The 15,866-nt window shown below is 49.9% G+C and overlaps 1 protein-coding gene across 2 annotated transcripts in view; it reads left to right on the forward strand.

Annotated features, from left to right (window-relative positions):
- The window catches only part of Cfap46 (cilia and flagella associated protein 46), an 84,478-nt gene that overhangs the window by 15,901 nt on the left and 52,711 nt on the right, over positions 1-15,866 (forward strand). The window contains exons 10-18 of one of the 2 annotated variants that reach the window (XM_085841190.1): positions 2,955-3,053; positions 3,621-3,811; positions 8,692-8,920; positions 9,173-9,293; positions 11,831-11,954; positions 12,515-12,651; positions 13,276-13,400; positions 14,514-14,647; positions 15,620-15,832. In XM_085841190.1, coding sequence (XP_085697316.1) covers positions 2,955-3,053; positions 3,621-3,811; positions 8,692-8,920; positions 9,173-9,293; positions 11,831-11,954; positions 12,515-12,651; positions 13,276-13,400; positions 14,514-14,647; positions 15,620-15,832 — 1,373 coding nt within the window. The remainder of the gene's footprint in view (positions 1-2,954; positions 3,054-3,620; positions 3,812-8,691; positions 8,921-9,172; positions 9,294-11,830; positions 11,955-12,514; positions 12,652-13,275; positions 13,401-14,513; positions 14,648-15,619; positions 15,833-15,866) is intronic. The other variant, XM_021167336.3, reaches the window with a different exon arrangement.

A 15,866-nucleotide genomic window follows, 5' to 3' on the forward strand; every position in this document is an offset into this window, starting at 1 on the left:
TTCAACCTTAAATGGGACATCTGTATCATATCCCATCTTCCCAAAGTCCCGGATCATTGCAGAAGTGGGCATGGAAAGAGTGTAAGAACCAGAGACTGTAGGTGACTACAAGAAGCAGTGCCTTTTGGGCAGTCACACATTTGAACTGGCTGTGGCTGTGTCAGCCTGCACCAGACCCAAACAAGATCAAGCCAGACACAAATCTCAACATGAAGTGAGGAGAGCAGAAGGTCTCGGGCCTAGCTGGGAAGATACTGGCAACTGATGGCTTCTGGGAGAAGGAGGAAGTTTTCTTCAGGGCTGTCACCTCTGGGAGGCTACCCACACCCTGGTAGATGGTTCTACACCAATGCACGTGCTAAGAGCAATAAATGGACTCTGTGAATTAAAAAGAAGTCAACATCAGAGGGCTAATATCAAAAACAAATAAAGAACTCAAAAAACTAGACATCAACAAACCAAATAATCCAACTAAATGGGGTACGGCTCTAAACCGAGAATTCTCAACAGAGGAATCTCAAATGGACAAGAAACCTTAAAGAAAGGTTCAAGGTCCTTAAGCCATCAGGGAAATTCAACTCAAAATGATTCTGAGATTCCATCTAACACATGTCAGAATGGCCAAGATCAAAAATACAAGTGACAGCAGATGCTGGTGAAGGTGTAGAACAAGAGGAACACTCCCGCATTGCCAGTGGGAGTGCGAACTTGTACAGCCATTTTGGAAATCAATACAGCGGTTACTTAGAAAGTTGGGAAGCAATCTACCTCAAGACACAGCTATGCCATTCCTAGGCATATATCCAAGGGACACTCCATCCTACCACAATGACACTTGCTCAACTATCAGCTTTATTCATAACAGCCAGACACTGGAAACAACTTTTAGATGTCCTTCAATTAAATAGTGGATAAAGACAATATGGTACATATGCACAATGGAGTATTACTCAGCTGTTAAAAAGAATAACAACATGAAATTTGCAGGCAAATGGGTGGAACTAGAAACAAAATCATCCTAAGTGATGTAATCCAGACCATGGAATATAAATATAGTATTACTCAGTTATAAGTCGATATTGGCTCTAAAGGAAAGAATAACCATGCTACTATCCACAGACCCAGAGAGGCTAAGTAACAAAGAGGGCTCAAGTGGGAATGGATGAATCTCTCGGGACAGGGGAACTAGACCATATATCTTTAGGTGGATGGGGGCAAGTGGGGACAGAAACAGGAAGGATCAGGTTTGGGCAGGATGGAGTGAGAGACAACTGGGGGCCATCCCTGGGGTGAAGTAGAAAACTAGCGCAATGGAAACTCCCAGGATTCTATGAGGGTGACCCTAGCTAATGGGATAGGGATCCATAACCGGCAATCTCCTGTAACCAGGCCAGGCTTCCAGTGGAGGGACTGGGACACCAACACAGCCACAAAACCTTTGGCCTACAATTTGTCCTACCTGCAAGATGTGGTGGTGTAGACATTGTGAGAGTGGCCAATCACTGACTGGTCCAGCTTGAGATCCATGCCATGAGAGGGAGCCCACCCTTGACTCTGCCTGGAGGGCCAGACCCAGAGGCTGGAAAGCCCAGAGACCTGGGATAGAACCAAACACAACTGGACAAAAAAAGGAAAATGAAATGATTCCTAATGATATTCTGCTATCCTTGCAGACTAGAGCTTAGCATAATCGTCATCAGAGAGGCTTCTCCCAGCAACTGATAAGTGCAGATGCAGAGACTCACAGATAAACCCTAGGTGGAGCTCAAGGAATCTGGCGGAAGAAAGGGAGGAAGGATTGTAGGAGCAAGAGGGACCAAGGACACCTCAAGAAAACTCACAAACCCCACTAAGCTAGGCTCATGGTGGCTCACAAAGACTAAAACGACAATCACAGAACCTGCAGGGGTCTAACCTAGGCCCTCTGCATGTTTCCGTTGTGTAGCTTGGTCTTCCTGTAGGACTCCTAACACTGGGAGCAGGGACTGTCTCTGACCCTTAGCCTGCTTTTGGGACCCTTTTCCTCCTGTTAGGATGTCCTGTCCAGCCTTAATATGAGAGGAAGTGCCTAGTCTTATTGTAGCATGATATGCCATGTTGGCTTGATACCCCTGAAAGGAAGGAAAACCGAAGAGGAGTGAATCTGAGAGAGAAAGGAGGTGTAGGGGAGGGACCGGGAGGAAGGGAGGGAGGGAAAACTGAAATTGGGATGTAATATATGACAAGTATTATTTTTAGAAGTCAATATGTGAAATTTGAAGGGAATAGAGGTGGTGGAGATAGGAGATAAGTTAGAGGGAAGAAAATGGAGGTGACTTTGATTAAAATACATTATATTGCATGTATGAATTCCTCAATAAAAGAAAAAAAAATTTAAACCAAAGGCAGGTGAGATGACTCGGTGTGCAAAGGTGCTTGCCATCAAACCTGATGATCTGGGCTTGCTCCTAGAATCCACATCCTGTGAGAAGAGAGCCAGCCCTCGCAAGGCGCCTTCTGGTTTCCACACTCACACACAAGCACGCACACATCACGTGTGGTGGCTCACTTCTGTAATACCAGCACTCAGGAAACTGAGGCAGAACTGGTGTGAATTCAAGGGCTTCCTGGGCTAAAGAGTGAGCTCCAGGGATACCTTAGCTATAATGTGTGAGTCCCTGCATTTAAAAAAAAGAGAAAAACAATGTTTAAAAGGAAAGAAAAATTCAAGGTCCTCTGAAATCAGTGAGGCGTCCCACCCCTCCCCCCAAATAGGTCTCACAAAGTCTTTCTCCCTTTGTATCTTTTGAGACTTGTTACACGTTCCCCCTACTTTGGGCTGTTCTCTGATTGTCCATTTTCTGGTTTCTGTTTCTGCTGGGATTCAAGGCGTTCTAAGGGTCTTTAAGGCTGATGAATGTGCATGATTGCCATCATTAATGTCTTTGTGTTCAAAACTCCATCTGCGTCTCCAGGATCCTAGCAAGCTGCTAGAAGTGGAAGGTCTGGAGTGTGAATTAGATGCGTTAAGACTGGGAAGCAAGCTCAAAATGTACCTTCGAGGAGCCGTCGAGGTAAAGCCTAAAGCCCAAGTTGGAGGTCCCCTAGACCGGAGCATCACTGGGGTCAGACTAGGTTTGGGGACACTGGGTGCAGGAAGCCAGGGGCCATTGGGGGAGGTGGCTGAGAACAGAATAGTGTGGAATAGGTTTGAGGAAAGCTTTAGAGTGTGAGTGTATATCACAGCTCCTGAAAGTCCAGCCTCGAGCCTTTCTGCTGGAAAGGACCCATAACACAAACCAGAGGCGATTCTTCTTGGGTAGTGAATGAAAGATGTAAGCCCTAGCAGGCAGACTCCAGTTAGAAATAAATGGACTCTGACTTCACTCATGCAAGAACCACAATGAGCTGCAGCATGTCTTAGAAGGATCATACTGCAGGATAGGAAGGACCGTTGTGGCATCCTTAGAGGGATCAGGGCCCTGGTCTGATGACCTGGGGACAGCTAACGTCTGACCCCCATAATCTGCCATTTCCCCTGACTTCTGTCCCCAGCACTGGCTCTTCTAGGTGGTGACCATGGTTGGCTTCCCATCCTCACCACGCAAGCCTCAGATAGCCATTCACTGTGCCCCTTACAGGAGCAGCTACTCATCATAAAGAGAATGGACAACATCCTGCAGCGGGCCATTCGCCTGGGTAACCCCACGACCATCCACGTGCTGTGTACTGCACAGTGGAACATCTGCCTGCCCCTTCTGCAGCACAACCTGAGGCACCACCTCCGGAAGCCGCTGACCAACATCGCTGAGATTCTGGAAAAGGTTGATAGGTGGGCACCATTTATTCCGTGTCTGGGGAGAACTGGGATAGAGGTTTGGTTTTTTTAGTACTATAAACAGAGCCCAGGATGTGTGCACCCTGTTCCCACCATCACCTGTGCGGTAGACTGGTACACGAGCCCAGTTTCACTTGTCCAGATGACGCCTTCCAGTCACCTAGGCAACCTACATATAGAATCCTCACAACATAAACAGTCCCTGCTCTATCTGCCCGTCAAAGTATGGTGGTAGGATTATCTGAGGAGAGGCTCGTAAATGTATTCTCAATGGCCATTGGGGATATGTGGTGGGCAGGCTACCATCATAAGCCAGAGACCCCTTCTTCAAAGTGCACCTCCTTTTGCTCACACCGTACTGCAGGGTCTCTGTCATTCTGTATTTGCACAAATCTATGGTTTTACTGATCTCTTGCCTTCAGCTGTACTGCGGGTGAATGTCTGTATGCGACAGTGGGTGCTCTTCATTTCCCTTTGTGAGCGAGCATCTTTCCTGTGCCGGTGATGGGCATCTCTCTGTTCTGTGGCCTGCCGGCTCAGATCTTGTATCTCTGCCAGTTTGACACCGAGGTCTGTAGGCATGAATTTTTTTGCTACCTACTTTTAATAAGGGTTCAACCTCTCCTCTAGCCCAGCATCCAGCAGAGGCAGTGGAAGAGAAGAGTTATTAGGACGGGGGAACACGGACCTGTTCAGCAACAGTTCTCTGGGGGCGAGCTCCATCTTCTTTGGCAGCAGTTCAGTCCCGTAGCAAACACCAAATATGACTCAGCAGCTGCAGAGCAGTCCTCTAGGCAGGCAGACACCAGGCATGAACCGGCAGCTACAGTCCAGTCCTTTCAGCAGGCAGACACCAGGCATGAACACCAACCAGTCTGAGGTGAGGCCGTGGAAATTCCATAGGAACCTCATATCCGTTCTTGGGCAGATTTCTCTCAATGGCGGAGTTACCACAAGTTGAGCTCAACAAACCAATGCATGTCATTAGTGAAGAATAGCTAGGTGGAGAAAACCAAACCGCAGCTCAGTGCTCATCTCCCACTGTCTGTGGGGTCAGATTTATACTCCTTCATCAAAGGCCCTTTCACATATTTCCTATATCAAAACATCTTTTCACCTGTGTCTGCTTCAGGAAAATTCCCACGTCTGCTTTGACAAGATATCCTTTCACCTGTGTGCCCCAGCAAGTCATCATTTGATACAACTGACTTCCCAAAGAACTAGAAGTCACCACTTCAGAGGTCATACTGGCTTTCTGAGTTAGTTGTTGAGGCGTCTTTCTAAAATCCCTTTCCAGCGTCTCTGATAGAGCTACTTGCCTTGGTTCCCATGATCAACAGTGAGATCATCCAGGCCCTGGGGGATGCTTGTCTGGTTGACTATATCCTGGGATGGTCTTCAGTCAGAGACAGTCTCTACGCCTGGACTGAAATGAGTGAGCCCTTCCCCAGAGCACAGTGTCACCATGCTTGGGTGGTCACATGGCTCATGCTGTACATCCTGATTTTTTGTCCATTGTGACGATCCCAGGGAAAGGAGCATTGCAGGTCCCAGCCAGGGTGTGAGGCTGACTCATCCCCTCCACCCTGGCAAATGGACTCTCCACTAGGGCCATGTGCATGGCTGGCCCAGCAGGCAGTCTATGTTGTTTGATGCAGACCCCAACATGCCTGCTCCCCGTAACCACTGTTCCACAACATGCCTACCAGTCCTTGCTTTGAAGTAAGCAGCTTGGATACTCACCAATATGCCCTTCCTCTCTCAATTTTGCCACTGCTCTGTCCCCTGGAGATAGCTGTATATTCTAGAATCCTCTCTTCCTTCTTTCTTACTTCTATGTATCTCTAGGGAGACAGGCTCCTCGAAGGCCACTGCAGAAGCCTCCTTTACCTCACACAGCCTGCATGGGGCACTTTAGTTCCCATCATCCTTCTCTCCATCCATGGAGATGCCAGCCTTATGCCCCACAGCTAGCCTATGCCTATTGCCAGCAACCTTTTCGTTCTAGGAAAACCATGGCCTCTTATGTTCACCTCATTTTTGCAAATTCCAGGATCATCTCCTCCTTCCTCAGAGCAGCTTGGGGTGGGTGGCAGAGGTGGAGGTGGCCATCCTGGAGAACAGGACATGGCTGATGGAAACCCTCAGCTCTGCTGATCTGCACTGATCCCACACCATCTCAGCCTCAGAGAATGTGTTTGTTATTGAATGCTGGGTTGGCAGGTGTGGCATTCTTTAAATGCCTGGAAGGGCTTCTTTCTTCTGTCTCGTCTCCAGGGTCTCTGATGGGAAGTCCACTGCAGCGTGGTTCCCTGTGTGCATCTTTTCTGAATTTCAAGCATTTCTTTTAATTTTTTTTTTTAGCATTTTGGTTATAATATCGCAGGAGCCTTTAAAATGTTCATATAATTTCAGAATGTTAAATGACACTTTCATCAGATTTGAGGAATTTTTAGCTATTGTTTCTTTGAATACATTCCACTGTCTGGGATACTAGCTATACACATGCAGAATATGGGAGTGCTTCTTGCAGCTCCTGGGGACTGTTCAGTTTTTACATCCTTTTTGTTTTGACTCTTCCAATCAGCCCATTTCTGTTTCCAGACTCATGATCTTCCTGGCCGTCCTCTCTGCAGCTGGCCCTGTTCTGCTTCTGTCCTCGGTGTGACCGTGTACTGGGCTGGGCCAGAATGGAAGGAACAAGGCTTATCTGGGCAGGTTCACAGGAACTGGCAGGAACTGGCTTGAGTGCTGGGAAGAAATAGCCTACAGGTCTCATTATTTGGGATAATAAGGGCTATATCAACCTGGGGGAGTGGGTAGCAGTTTGGGGGATGAGTGTACATTATGGGGTGGTACCTAGGTGCTGGGAATGCTCCATTTACATGAAGAGGAACTTCAGGTGCTTGCTGGGCGTGTCCTTATAGGGAGAGATGAAGCTAAACCTGTAATATGGCCATCGGCTATGTGACTACCTCAACGGTGGTAGAAGTCGGGGTTGCAAGGCTATGTGCACTGAAGCATGTAGGCACAGAGAGAGAGAGAGAGAGAGAGAGAGAGAGACAGAGAGAGACAGAGAGAGACAGAGAGAGAGAGACAGAGACAGAGACAGAGACAGAGACAGAGACAGAGACAAGAGCACACAATCCTACTCCTGCCAATTTCAAGATGAGATTTTTTGGGATTTGGACATGTTTAGCCCTCACTCTTGATCCAGGCCCGCTCCCCAATTCACACGGCTCATTCGTCCCATGCTCCACCATCATACTTGGCTAGGATGGTCCTCTTCTCACTTACCACGGCTTTTAGTTCAGTGTTTCCGTGTCACCACTATTTTCCTTTGTATGTGAGCAGTTTTGTGACATGTATATCTATTTGAGAAGGTTTATTTGCAAACCCCCAAAGCCAGCCTATCTGGGTCCTGACCTTGTGCTATCTTCTTCCATCTCTTGCCAGGACAGTGACTGATGATTCTGTACTAAGCATTGCAGGTGGGAACCTACAAAGTCTTGGCATCTTTTGTTTGTTTAACACAGGGTTCTACATAGCTTGTAGACAATGAAGCCTTGACCAGCCTTGAACTTGTTATATAAATCAGGTTAACCTCCAACTTGCAATGATCCTCCTGCCTCTGCTTCCCAAGCACTGTGATTACAGGCAAGTGCCATGAGTGTTGCCATTCTCAAAGAAGTGGTGTTCTTGTTTTGGTGGTCAGCTCAACGTTGGTTGGTAGCCTAAAAGTCACCCTGGCTGGTCCACCTCTGCTCTAGCACATCTCTGGAGGCCCAAGTGCTCCCCACACCCATCCCGGAGGGAATATTCCCATGAAACAGGCTCTCTTCAGGCTGAGCTTTGTGTTTTGCTGGGACAGAGGCACAAAGATCCCTGCTGTTTGGCAAGCCCAGGCTCTGCCTGCTGCCTGCTCAACTCAGGCAACACTGTGCCCATCTGCTTTGCCTCTCACGTGGCTCACGGCCACTTCTCTTGTGAGTTTCTGTCCAGGGGACCCAGATTTCATGCTGTCCAGCATCAGAACCCAGATTCTGCCCCCCAGCCCCTGGGGACTTCTGTCTATGAATGCCCCCTGCTATCTGCTCCCAGCAAGATTCACACGGGCCCCTCTTACTCCATCCACAGTAGACACCATGGTGCACCAGGTTCTTGCTCCTGTGGGTAGCAGAGCTCCAACGCCTCATACCACAGGCCCTCTCTGCTTCTCTACACAGCCTCACCATATGTACGTCCCCCCTAAGGTAGTGGGAATGCTGCGATCACTTTTATTTCTCCGTCTTGGCAGAAAGTCAGTGAGCTACCGGCCACTAGAGCATCTCCATCCAGCAGTCTGTGGATTGTGAGCTGTGCATCCTGTGGCAGTGCTTGAGGTAGCCCCTCCATCACTACTGCACAATGCTTTTGTTCATATGCAGGGGCTTCTCCATCCTTGGCTATAATTAGCCAGAAATGTGGCTAAGCCTCCTGGGCAAATGTCCAGTGTATCCATCAGTCAAAGACAGTGGACCACAGCATTGCCACCAAGTCTCTTCCAGGAGACAGGGGTCCATTGCAGTGGACAGCAGGGTAGCTGTGACATCTGGGTGACAACAGGAAAGCTCAGCATGCCCTGTTTTCACATCATAGCAGGGAGTACTACGTGAACCCTTTTCTGTCGGCTTCTTCTCAGCCTGGGTGAGCTTATTTCCAGGAGTCTGTAGCAACCATTACAATTTTTCTCTCCCTTTGCGAGGTTTCAAGACAAGATAGGAAAGAGGTTGGAAAGCGGGGTCATTCTGTACCTCTTGCTGGCAACTGGACAAAAGTCCCACAGGCTCCCTAGCAGCCCGCCACAGCTCCCTCTCATGTGCTGTTACCTCTAGTCTCATGATCCTGTTGCGCTGCCAAGTGCACATGGAGATGGCCTATATTGAGCAGGATGATGACCGGGTGGAGCCCGCCATTGAGCATATGCAGAAGGCCATGAGACTGGACAGCCTAGGTATCTACAAGGACAAGATCAAGATAACCTACCGCCGGCTGCAGTTGGGTACCATGCTGTACCAGTCTCCTGATCGTCCTGAAGACAAGGCCACTATGGCCATTGAACAGGTACAGACCTAACCCATTGTGGGATCAACCTTCTAATGGAAAGACCAAGGGGGAATCTTGGGTCAGAGAGAGCCCAAGGGACCATTTAGACCCAAGCAGGATGCCCAGGCTCAGCTAGCCAAGGTCTGTATGGCATCCAGGAAGCCTGTGGGAGCTGCGTTGCCTGAGGGTGAAACCATAGACCACATCAAGAGTCTCGGCTGTCCCAGGGGAGGGGGGCCTCAGATATCATGCACGTCACCCTGTCTGCAGGCAAAGAAAGCCACCCCAAAAGACAGTGCCCGGAAGAAGCGTGCAATCCTGGTGAATGCAGGCCTGGCTCTTGCCCCCGACACCTTCCAGATTGTGCTGGACAGCGAGAATGAGGCCAAAGGTAAGTGCTGTCCTCGAACTCACCGCCCTTGACTCTGCTGTGACATGCCTTATTAATCACTGGAAGCACTAGAGAGGGATTGTGTCTGCAAGTGGCTCTTAGTAGCAGAATACTACACCCAGGACTTAAGCTTGCTGTTCTAGAGGCTGGACATCTGTGATGGCGATGTGGTGGGCTAGTCTCTCTTGATACCACCTTCCTTGGCTTATAGATGGTCATATTTTCCTTGTATCCCCACTGACTGTCCTACATGTCAACCTCACTATCCTCTCTATATAAGGATCAGACTGAACAGGACCCACCCCCTTCCAATGGTCTCTTCTCTTCAACCTTATCACCTATTCAAACCCCATCTCTTGAAAAGAAGGGTTTATTCTGGAATCCTGGGGATAGAACTTGGAAACAGTTTATATGGAGACCTAATTCAGCCTATAGTGCCATCTGGAGAATGGAGACAGCAGTCCTGGGGTGCTCTTTGGATCAAAGCTAAGTTGATTTCACTTACCTGCCCCACTTACTTTGTTTCCACTGTAGAAAAAGGTAGCGCTCTACCCTAGCTGTGGCTGCTGAGCCCAGCTCTCAGGGCCAAACCAGCAACTCTGGCTAGAAATAGGCAGCGCCACTGTTGCTAGAGCAGCAGGCAAGTCTTAGTTGGTGGGGGCACTCTCCTGTAGCTCCCCCCAGCACAGCACAGCTCTGGTGAAACAATTATAGGGACTGGAGCTTCAGAGATGACAGACTGAAGTTGCGTTGGCTGTAGTCCATGCTGTGAGTCCCAGGCAAGACACAAGATGGGGAGGATGGAGTCCCAGCCCTAGGCTAGGATGACTGAAGCCTTGGAAATCGCCTTTCAGGCCCATGAGTTGTCTTACGCCACCATCTGCTTTGGCATTTGCATCGCTCATGGTTTATTCTGACCCTTATGAGTCTGAGCAGCCATTGGTCGGCTGACATCACACGGATGGTCTGTCTTACTTGGTTGGTTCATTTTATTAGATGAACATAAACAACTATCCCCAAGTCTGCATTTTCACCAGAGGACATAGTGCCAAGTTGGTACCTGCAGGAGATTCTGAGACTTGCTAAGGTAGGGGCTCCAGAAAGTAGGGTACCCCAGCAAGTAGACACCTGTGTTATATAGGGAAGCACAGAGGAGGCAGGGTACCACCTGAAAGGCGTGCACATAGGCCCAATCCCCAACTTCCTATCTGGTGTCTCCTGTGCCTGCCTCTGCACTGGGCAGCTGACTCTCACTATGAAGCTGAGCTTTGGGTAGGTATTCATCTTAGATCCGAAGAGAGTTGAAAGCCTCTACATGAAAGAGAAGGATTGCTGGGATTGGAAGTGGACAGTGGGCACTGCCCGAGAGGACAGGATGTGGGGGCAGGTCAGGGACCTGGTGCTACTGAGCCCACAGTACATATTTTGCATATTTTATTTTTATATCCATTTTCTTGCCCATCACTCAGCAGAGGCAGTGGAAGAGGAAAGTTATTAGGATGTGGGGGAAGTGGACCTGCTCAACAACAGTTCTCTGGCGGGGGGAGGGGGTGAGCTTAATATTCTTTGCCAGCAGTTCAGTCCTGTAGCAAACACCAAATATGACTTAGCAGCTGCAGATCAGTCCTCTAGGCAGGGAAACACCAGACACTAACCAGCAGCTACAGTCCAGGCCTTTCAGCAAGCAGACACCAGGAAGCTGTAGTTCAATCCTGAAGAAACTGCAATGCTCACCAAATGGCCCAAGGCAAGGCCATGGAAGCGGCAAGCTGCCGCAGGAACCTCTCTGTGGGGTCATATTTTTACTTCTACATCACACGTCCTTTCACGTGTCTGCAAGACATCCTTTCATCTGTGTCTATTTTGGGAAACATTCTTTCATGTGTCTGCTTTAGCAAGACATCCTTTCCCCTGTGTGCCCTAGCAAAACATCCTTTGACTTAAGCCAGAAGTTTCCACTTCACTGTATCTGATGACTGATGGCTCCACTCACTCCATAATAGCTCAATGTCATTGCTGGTCCAAAAGCACTGGTAATGCCCTGGTGATGGTGCCCTGGTGATGGTGCCCTGGTGATGGTGCCCTGCTGATGATGCACTGGTGATGGTGCCCTGCTGATGGTGCCCTGGTGATGGTGCCCTGCTGATGATGCCCTGGTGATGGTGCCCTGCTAATGGTGCCCTGCTGATGGTGCCCTGGTGATACACTGGTGATGATGCCCTGGTGATGGTGCCCTGCTGATGGTGCCCTGGTGATACACTGGTGATGATGCACTGGTGATACAGCGGTGGTGATACACTGGTGATGATGCACTGGTGATACAGCGGTGGTGATACACTGGTGATGATGCACTGGTGATGATGCACTAGTGGTGATGCACTGGTGATGCACTGGTGATACACTGGGAATACACTGGGGATGGGGCCTCTTCACATTCATAGATGAGCTCAGCTACCCAAACTTCATTTGTATACCTGTTTGCCAGGCACAGCAGTGCTATTCTATATATTTTCATTTTGGCTATCTTCTGCTTTCAGTTTCCATTGGGAAGATCAAGGGCCGCTTCACCTACCTCTGTGCGAAAGCTCGACATCACATCCTCTCTGTGGACAAAGCTGCTGGACACCTGCGGCGTCTGGGATATGAGAATGACAAAGACAGGTGGGCCAGCAAGGAGGGTCTGCCAGCTGAGACCTTCATCCAGGCACCAAGTTCACAGCTGCCTGGGAGCCCAGGACAGGTGACACAAGCCACAGGTGCTCCACATGTAGCCCCCATGCTGAGGATGTGGCTTCCTCTTGGGGAACAACTTAGTAGGTCATGCTGGCCAAGGCCACCACAGGAATCCCCAACCCAGGGACAGCCACCCATACCACATGTAGGGAAATGACTTATGTGGGAGCATTTCTCATTGTTAAATGACCAAAAGAACCACTGATAGTGGGGAGAGAGCTGTACGTGACCTTGGGGACAGGCCTAGCTCTGGCCTCTGGGCCTTACCCCAGGAATTATTCCAGCTCTGACCCCTGAGTTCTGACCCCCTGCATCACCCAACTCTGCAGGACCCCCTCCCCACTTACAGCCTCAGCCAGGTGCACTTCCATGTCCCAAGCCGCCACTGATTGACACCTGGCCCTGTATGGTGGCTCCCCCCCCCCCAACAGCCCTTGCAGGTGTTCCTAATTTCACCTGTGTTTCCTTCTCACCACCTGGGTCCTGAGGAGCAGAATTGTGATTTGGGCGGAGCTGGCCAAGGTTGCCTGGCAGCAAGACGTGTGGGATGTCTGTCGCACAGCATCCCGATTTTGCCTCCTCTATGACAACGTCAAAGCAAAGAGGTCCACAAAGCTAAAACGAGGTACGCATCCTTACCAAGTGGGTAAGGGTGAGCATGTGGCATGTGGGTAGGCTGAGATTCAGGCCATCGTGAGTTCAGTGGCATCACCAGTAGGTCCCACCAAGGAACACCAAGCAACACAGAGCCACTGGCCACCTCTCGGAAGCGCCCTGGTCATGTGTTTGGGTTTAGAGGAGTCTTGTCACAGAGAGCAACATTTCTGAGTATGTATTCAGTCAGTCCTTTATCTGTGAACTTCATAGCCACAGGGCCACCCACCAAGGCCTGGAAATATCTGCAGCAAGAAGCAAGCATCAGTGCTGAGCACATGACATGCAGCCTGCTTCCTGACCTTTATCCTCTGAACATTGCCCTTCATCAGCGATCCACACAGTGCACACTCTGCAGTCACTGTTACAGTCAACTACAGATTGCTCAAAGCTCAGGACAGGACTGTACAGATTCCACGTGTACATGGCACCATTTCATGGTGGCTGTGCTTACAGCAGACCAGTAGTGGCTGCTGTAATGATCAGAAGGATACAGGTTTATGCTGTCCTTCCTGAAGGGCTTATCCCACAGAAAGTTGGGACAAGTTTTGATTGCTGAAAAAGAATCTCCCTTTCCCTGCTGCTGTTCCCTCAGGGAGGAAGAAGAAAATCACTGAGGGCTCCATGACTGACTGGGCTCCCTCTGAGATGACCGTGCATAAGCAGATGCCCCCTGACCTGCTGAGGAAGATCGCAAAGGTGTTGTTCATCAGCGCTGAGGTGTGTCAGGAAGGTCTTAGCCATTGTAGCTGCCAGTGCTGCTGTGGCCATTAACACACCAGAGAGATTTGTTGTAAGGGCACCCTTTGCGCGCCCCAAACATAACCACATGGTAGAGACAGAAAGTCAATTCAGTTCCTGAGGACTGCATGAAAAAGTGTGACTTGAGATGCAGCATGGTGTGTGTTGGTGCATATTTGTGTGTGTGTGGGGGGGGATTATTTCTGCAGTCTGGGTGTGAAGTCATATTTGAGGATTGAACTTGGTGTTGGTTTAGGAAGCTTTTGAAGGAGATGAGATATATGCCCTGTGACTCCATGGACCCAGCAGAGGCTTGGGCTGGCTCGTGGTTCCCATCTCTAATGGGCCTGCTCCCTTCCAGACTGGGATGCTGAGACCCAGTGCTGGCCCTGCCCCAAACTAACTGCATGCATTGTGACCCAGCTGTATCCAAAGCCCTTGAGTGTGAGCTCTCTGCTGCCATGCCTGGGCCAATGCCAGAGGCACTGTTTTACCCTCACAATGGCTACAACAATTTCTTTGGTCTTACTCAGTGGACACAAAGCCGGGGGCTGAGGCACACACCTGTTTATTCCATTAAAGACTTGGGACAACAACATGACCAAAGATAAAACTGCCAGATGGCAGAGCCCAGAGTTGATACGCTGGAGACCAGTGGCTGAGACTGACTAACTGTTTTACCAGTGTAGGGCTGGCCTGACCCGCGTCCTCCCACCCATCCCCCTGCCAGGTAGGCTTTGTAGCCTTTAAAGTGGCAGAGCCAGTGTAAGAGGCTTCAGAGAGATGAGCAGTTGGCTAGCTGCCAGAGGAGAACACGGAGACTGCTCTGCCCTCCAGCAGAAGTATGATATGATAATGGGCAAGGGTTGTGCTTTTGAAATAAGCTCCTCCCTTGGTGAGACTCTGGAACTGGCAGGGTGTTGAGGCAGATGGGGGTGGGGTATGCAAATCCAGCACACGATCCTTCTAACTTGTGTTTGGCTTTTTCAGGGAGGAGGCTTTGCCGTGTGTCCCATCCCCAGTCCCCCTCCCTGCCCCCCCCCCAATGCTGGGGTCTGCCTTGCTGTGACTTCTCTGTGTTCTTCCTCACAGGCCACTGTCCACCTCCTGCGCTCAGAAGGTGTACAGCTGAACAACCAGGCCATTCCTCCTGAGGACTTGAGCCAACACCCAGCCGGCTACGTGCCTGAACCACCAGAGAGCAATTCAGAGTGGATCACGTACAGGTGGGTGGGAGTCCTAGCCACCCCGTAGACCAGTGGTTCTCAACCTACATAGGTCATGACACCTTTGGGGGTTGCATGTCAGATATTTGCTTTATGGTTTGTAACAGTAGCAAAATTAGTTATGAAGAAACCATGGAAATAATGCTCTGGCTGGGGTCACCACAACATGAGGAACTGTATGAAAGGGCCTTGGCATTAGGACGGTTGAGAACCACTACTGTACACTTAAGTGACTGAGAATCCGCCTCCCTTGCCCAGCCCCAGTTGTAGATGAAGCAAGATAATACATGTTCTAGCCCAGGATGTTTGTATGCAGCTAGAGCTGAGAGTGGCTTGCCCAAATCAAACAACTGTAAAAACAAACAAAAAGAAGAAGACTAGAGTCATTAGCAACTCACTAAAATACCCACTTGGCCCCTGATGGGAAGAAGTTACCCAGCCTAGGCTGATGGGAGAGAATCCCTTCCATGGTGCCCGCTGTGGTGGGCGGCTTCGTTGCCCACTCTAGGTACCAACCACCCAGCAAACGATATGCACCCAAGGCTCTCACAACTACAGAAAGATGCGGAGCCAGGAGGTGAGGGCAGATACAGGCATGGCAGGAGGCAGCATGGGTGAGCGCTTACTTAGGTCAGCGCTCCTCCTCAAACCAGGGAGCTATGAGAAGGGCCTGTGAGACTCATAGCATGAGAGGAGCTGTGAGAGGGAGCTGCTGGTACCCGGATAGGACCTCACCAGGCCCAGGTGTGATAAGGGGCATCTGGGGACATGCGTGAGCAGAGCAGCACCAAGACGGTCCCTCTAGAGCCTGAATTCCTGGCCTGTACAGGGATGACTGACCAGACTGAGATGCCTTGAAAACTGGAGTGGGGATGACCAGGAGAGCCCACCCTCACACCAGCAGTGGTGTATGGGATAGGGAAGGTAGAGGCTCGGCGGTTGAGCTGACCGCTGCATGGTGTCTTGTTTCAGAACCTGGATAGAAAACTTGTCACAGTATGCCATGAACAACTGGATGCGCGCTGCAGAAATTGGGCAGGAGTTAGGAGAATCCTGGATTGTGCAGAACGCCGTGGTCTACGTTTTGAACCACAACCGGCATCTCATCTTGGCTGGGAGGCAGAAAGAGCTGGTGGACTCCCTATTCCACTTCCTGAGCATCATCAAGATCGTTGGATACACAGGGTGGGTGTGGATACCCACAAGTGTTTATGTTGGA

The sequence above is a fragment of the Mus caroli genome, unplaced genomic scaffold, assembly GCF_978045245.1.
Source record: "Mus caroli unplaced genomic scaffold, Mus_caroli_1 scaffold_8, whole genome shotgun sequence".
Taxonomy (NCBI): Eukaryota; Metazoa; Chordata; class Mammalia; order Rodentia; family Muridae; genus Mus; species Mus caroli.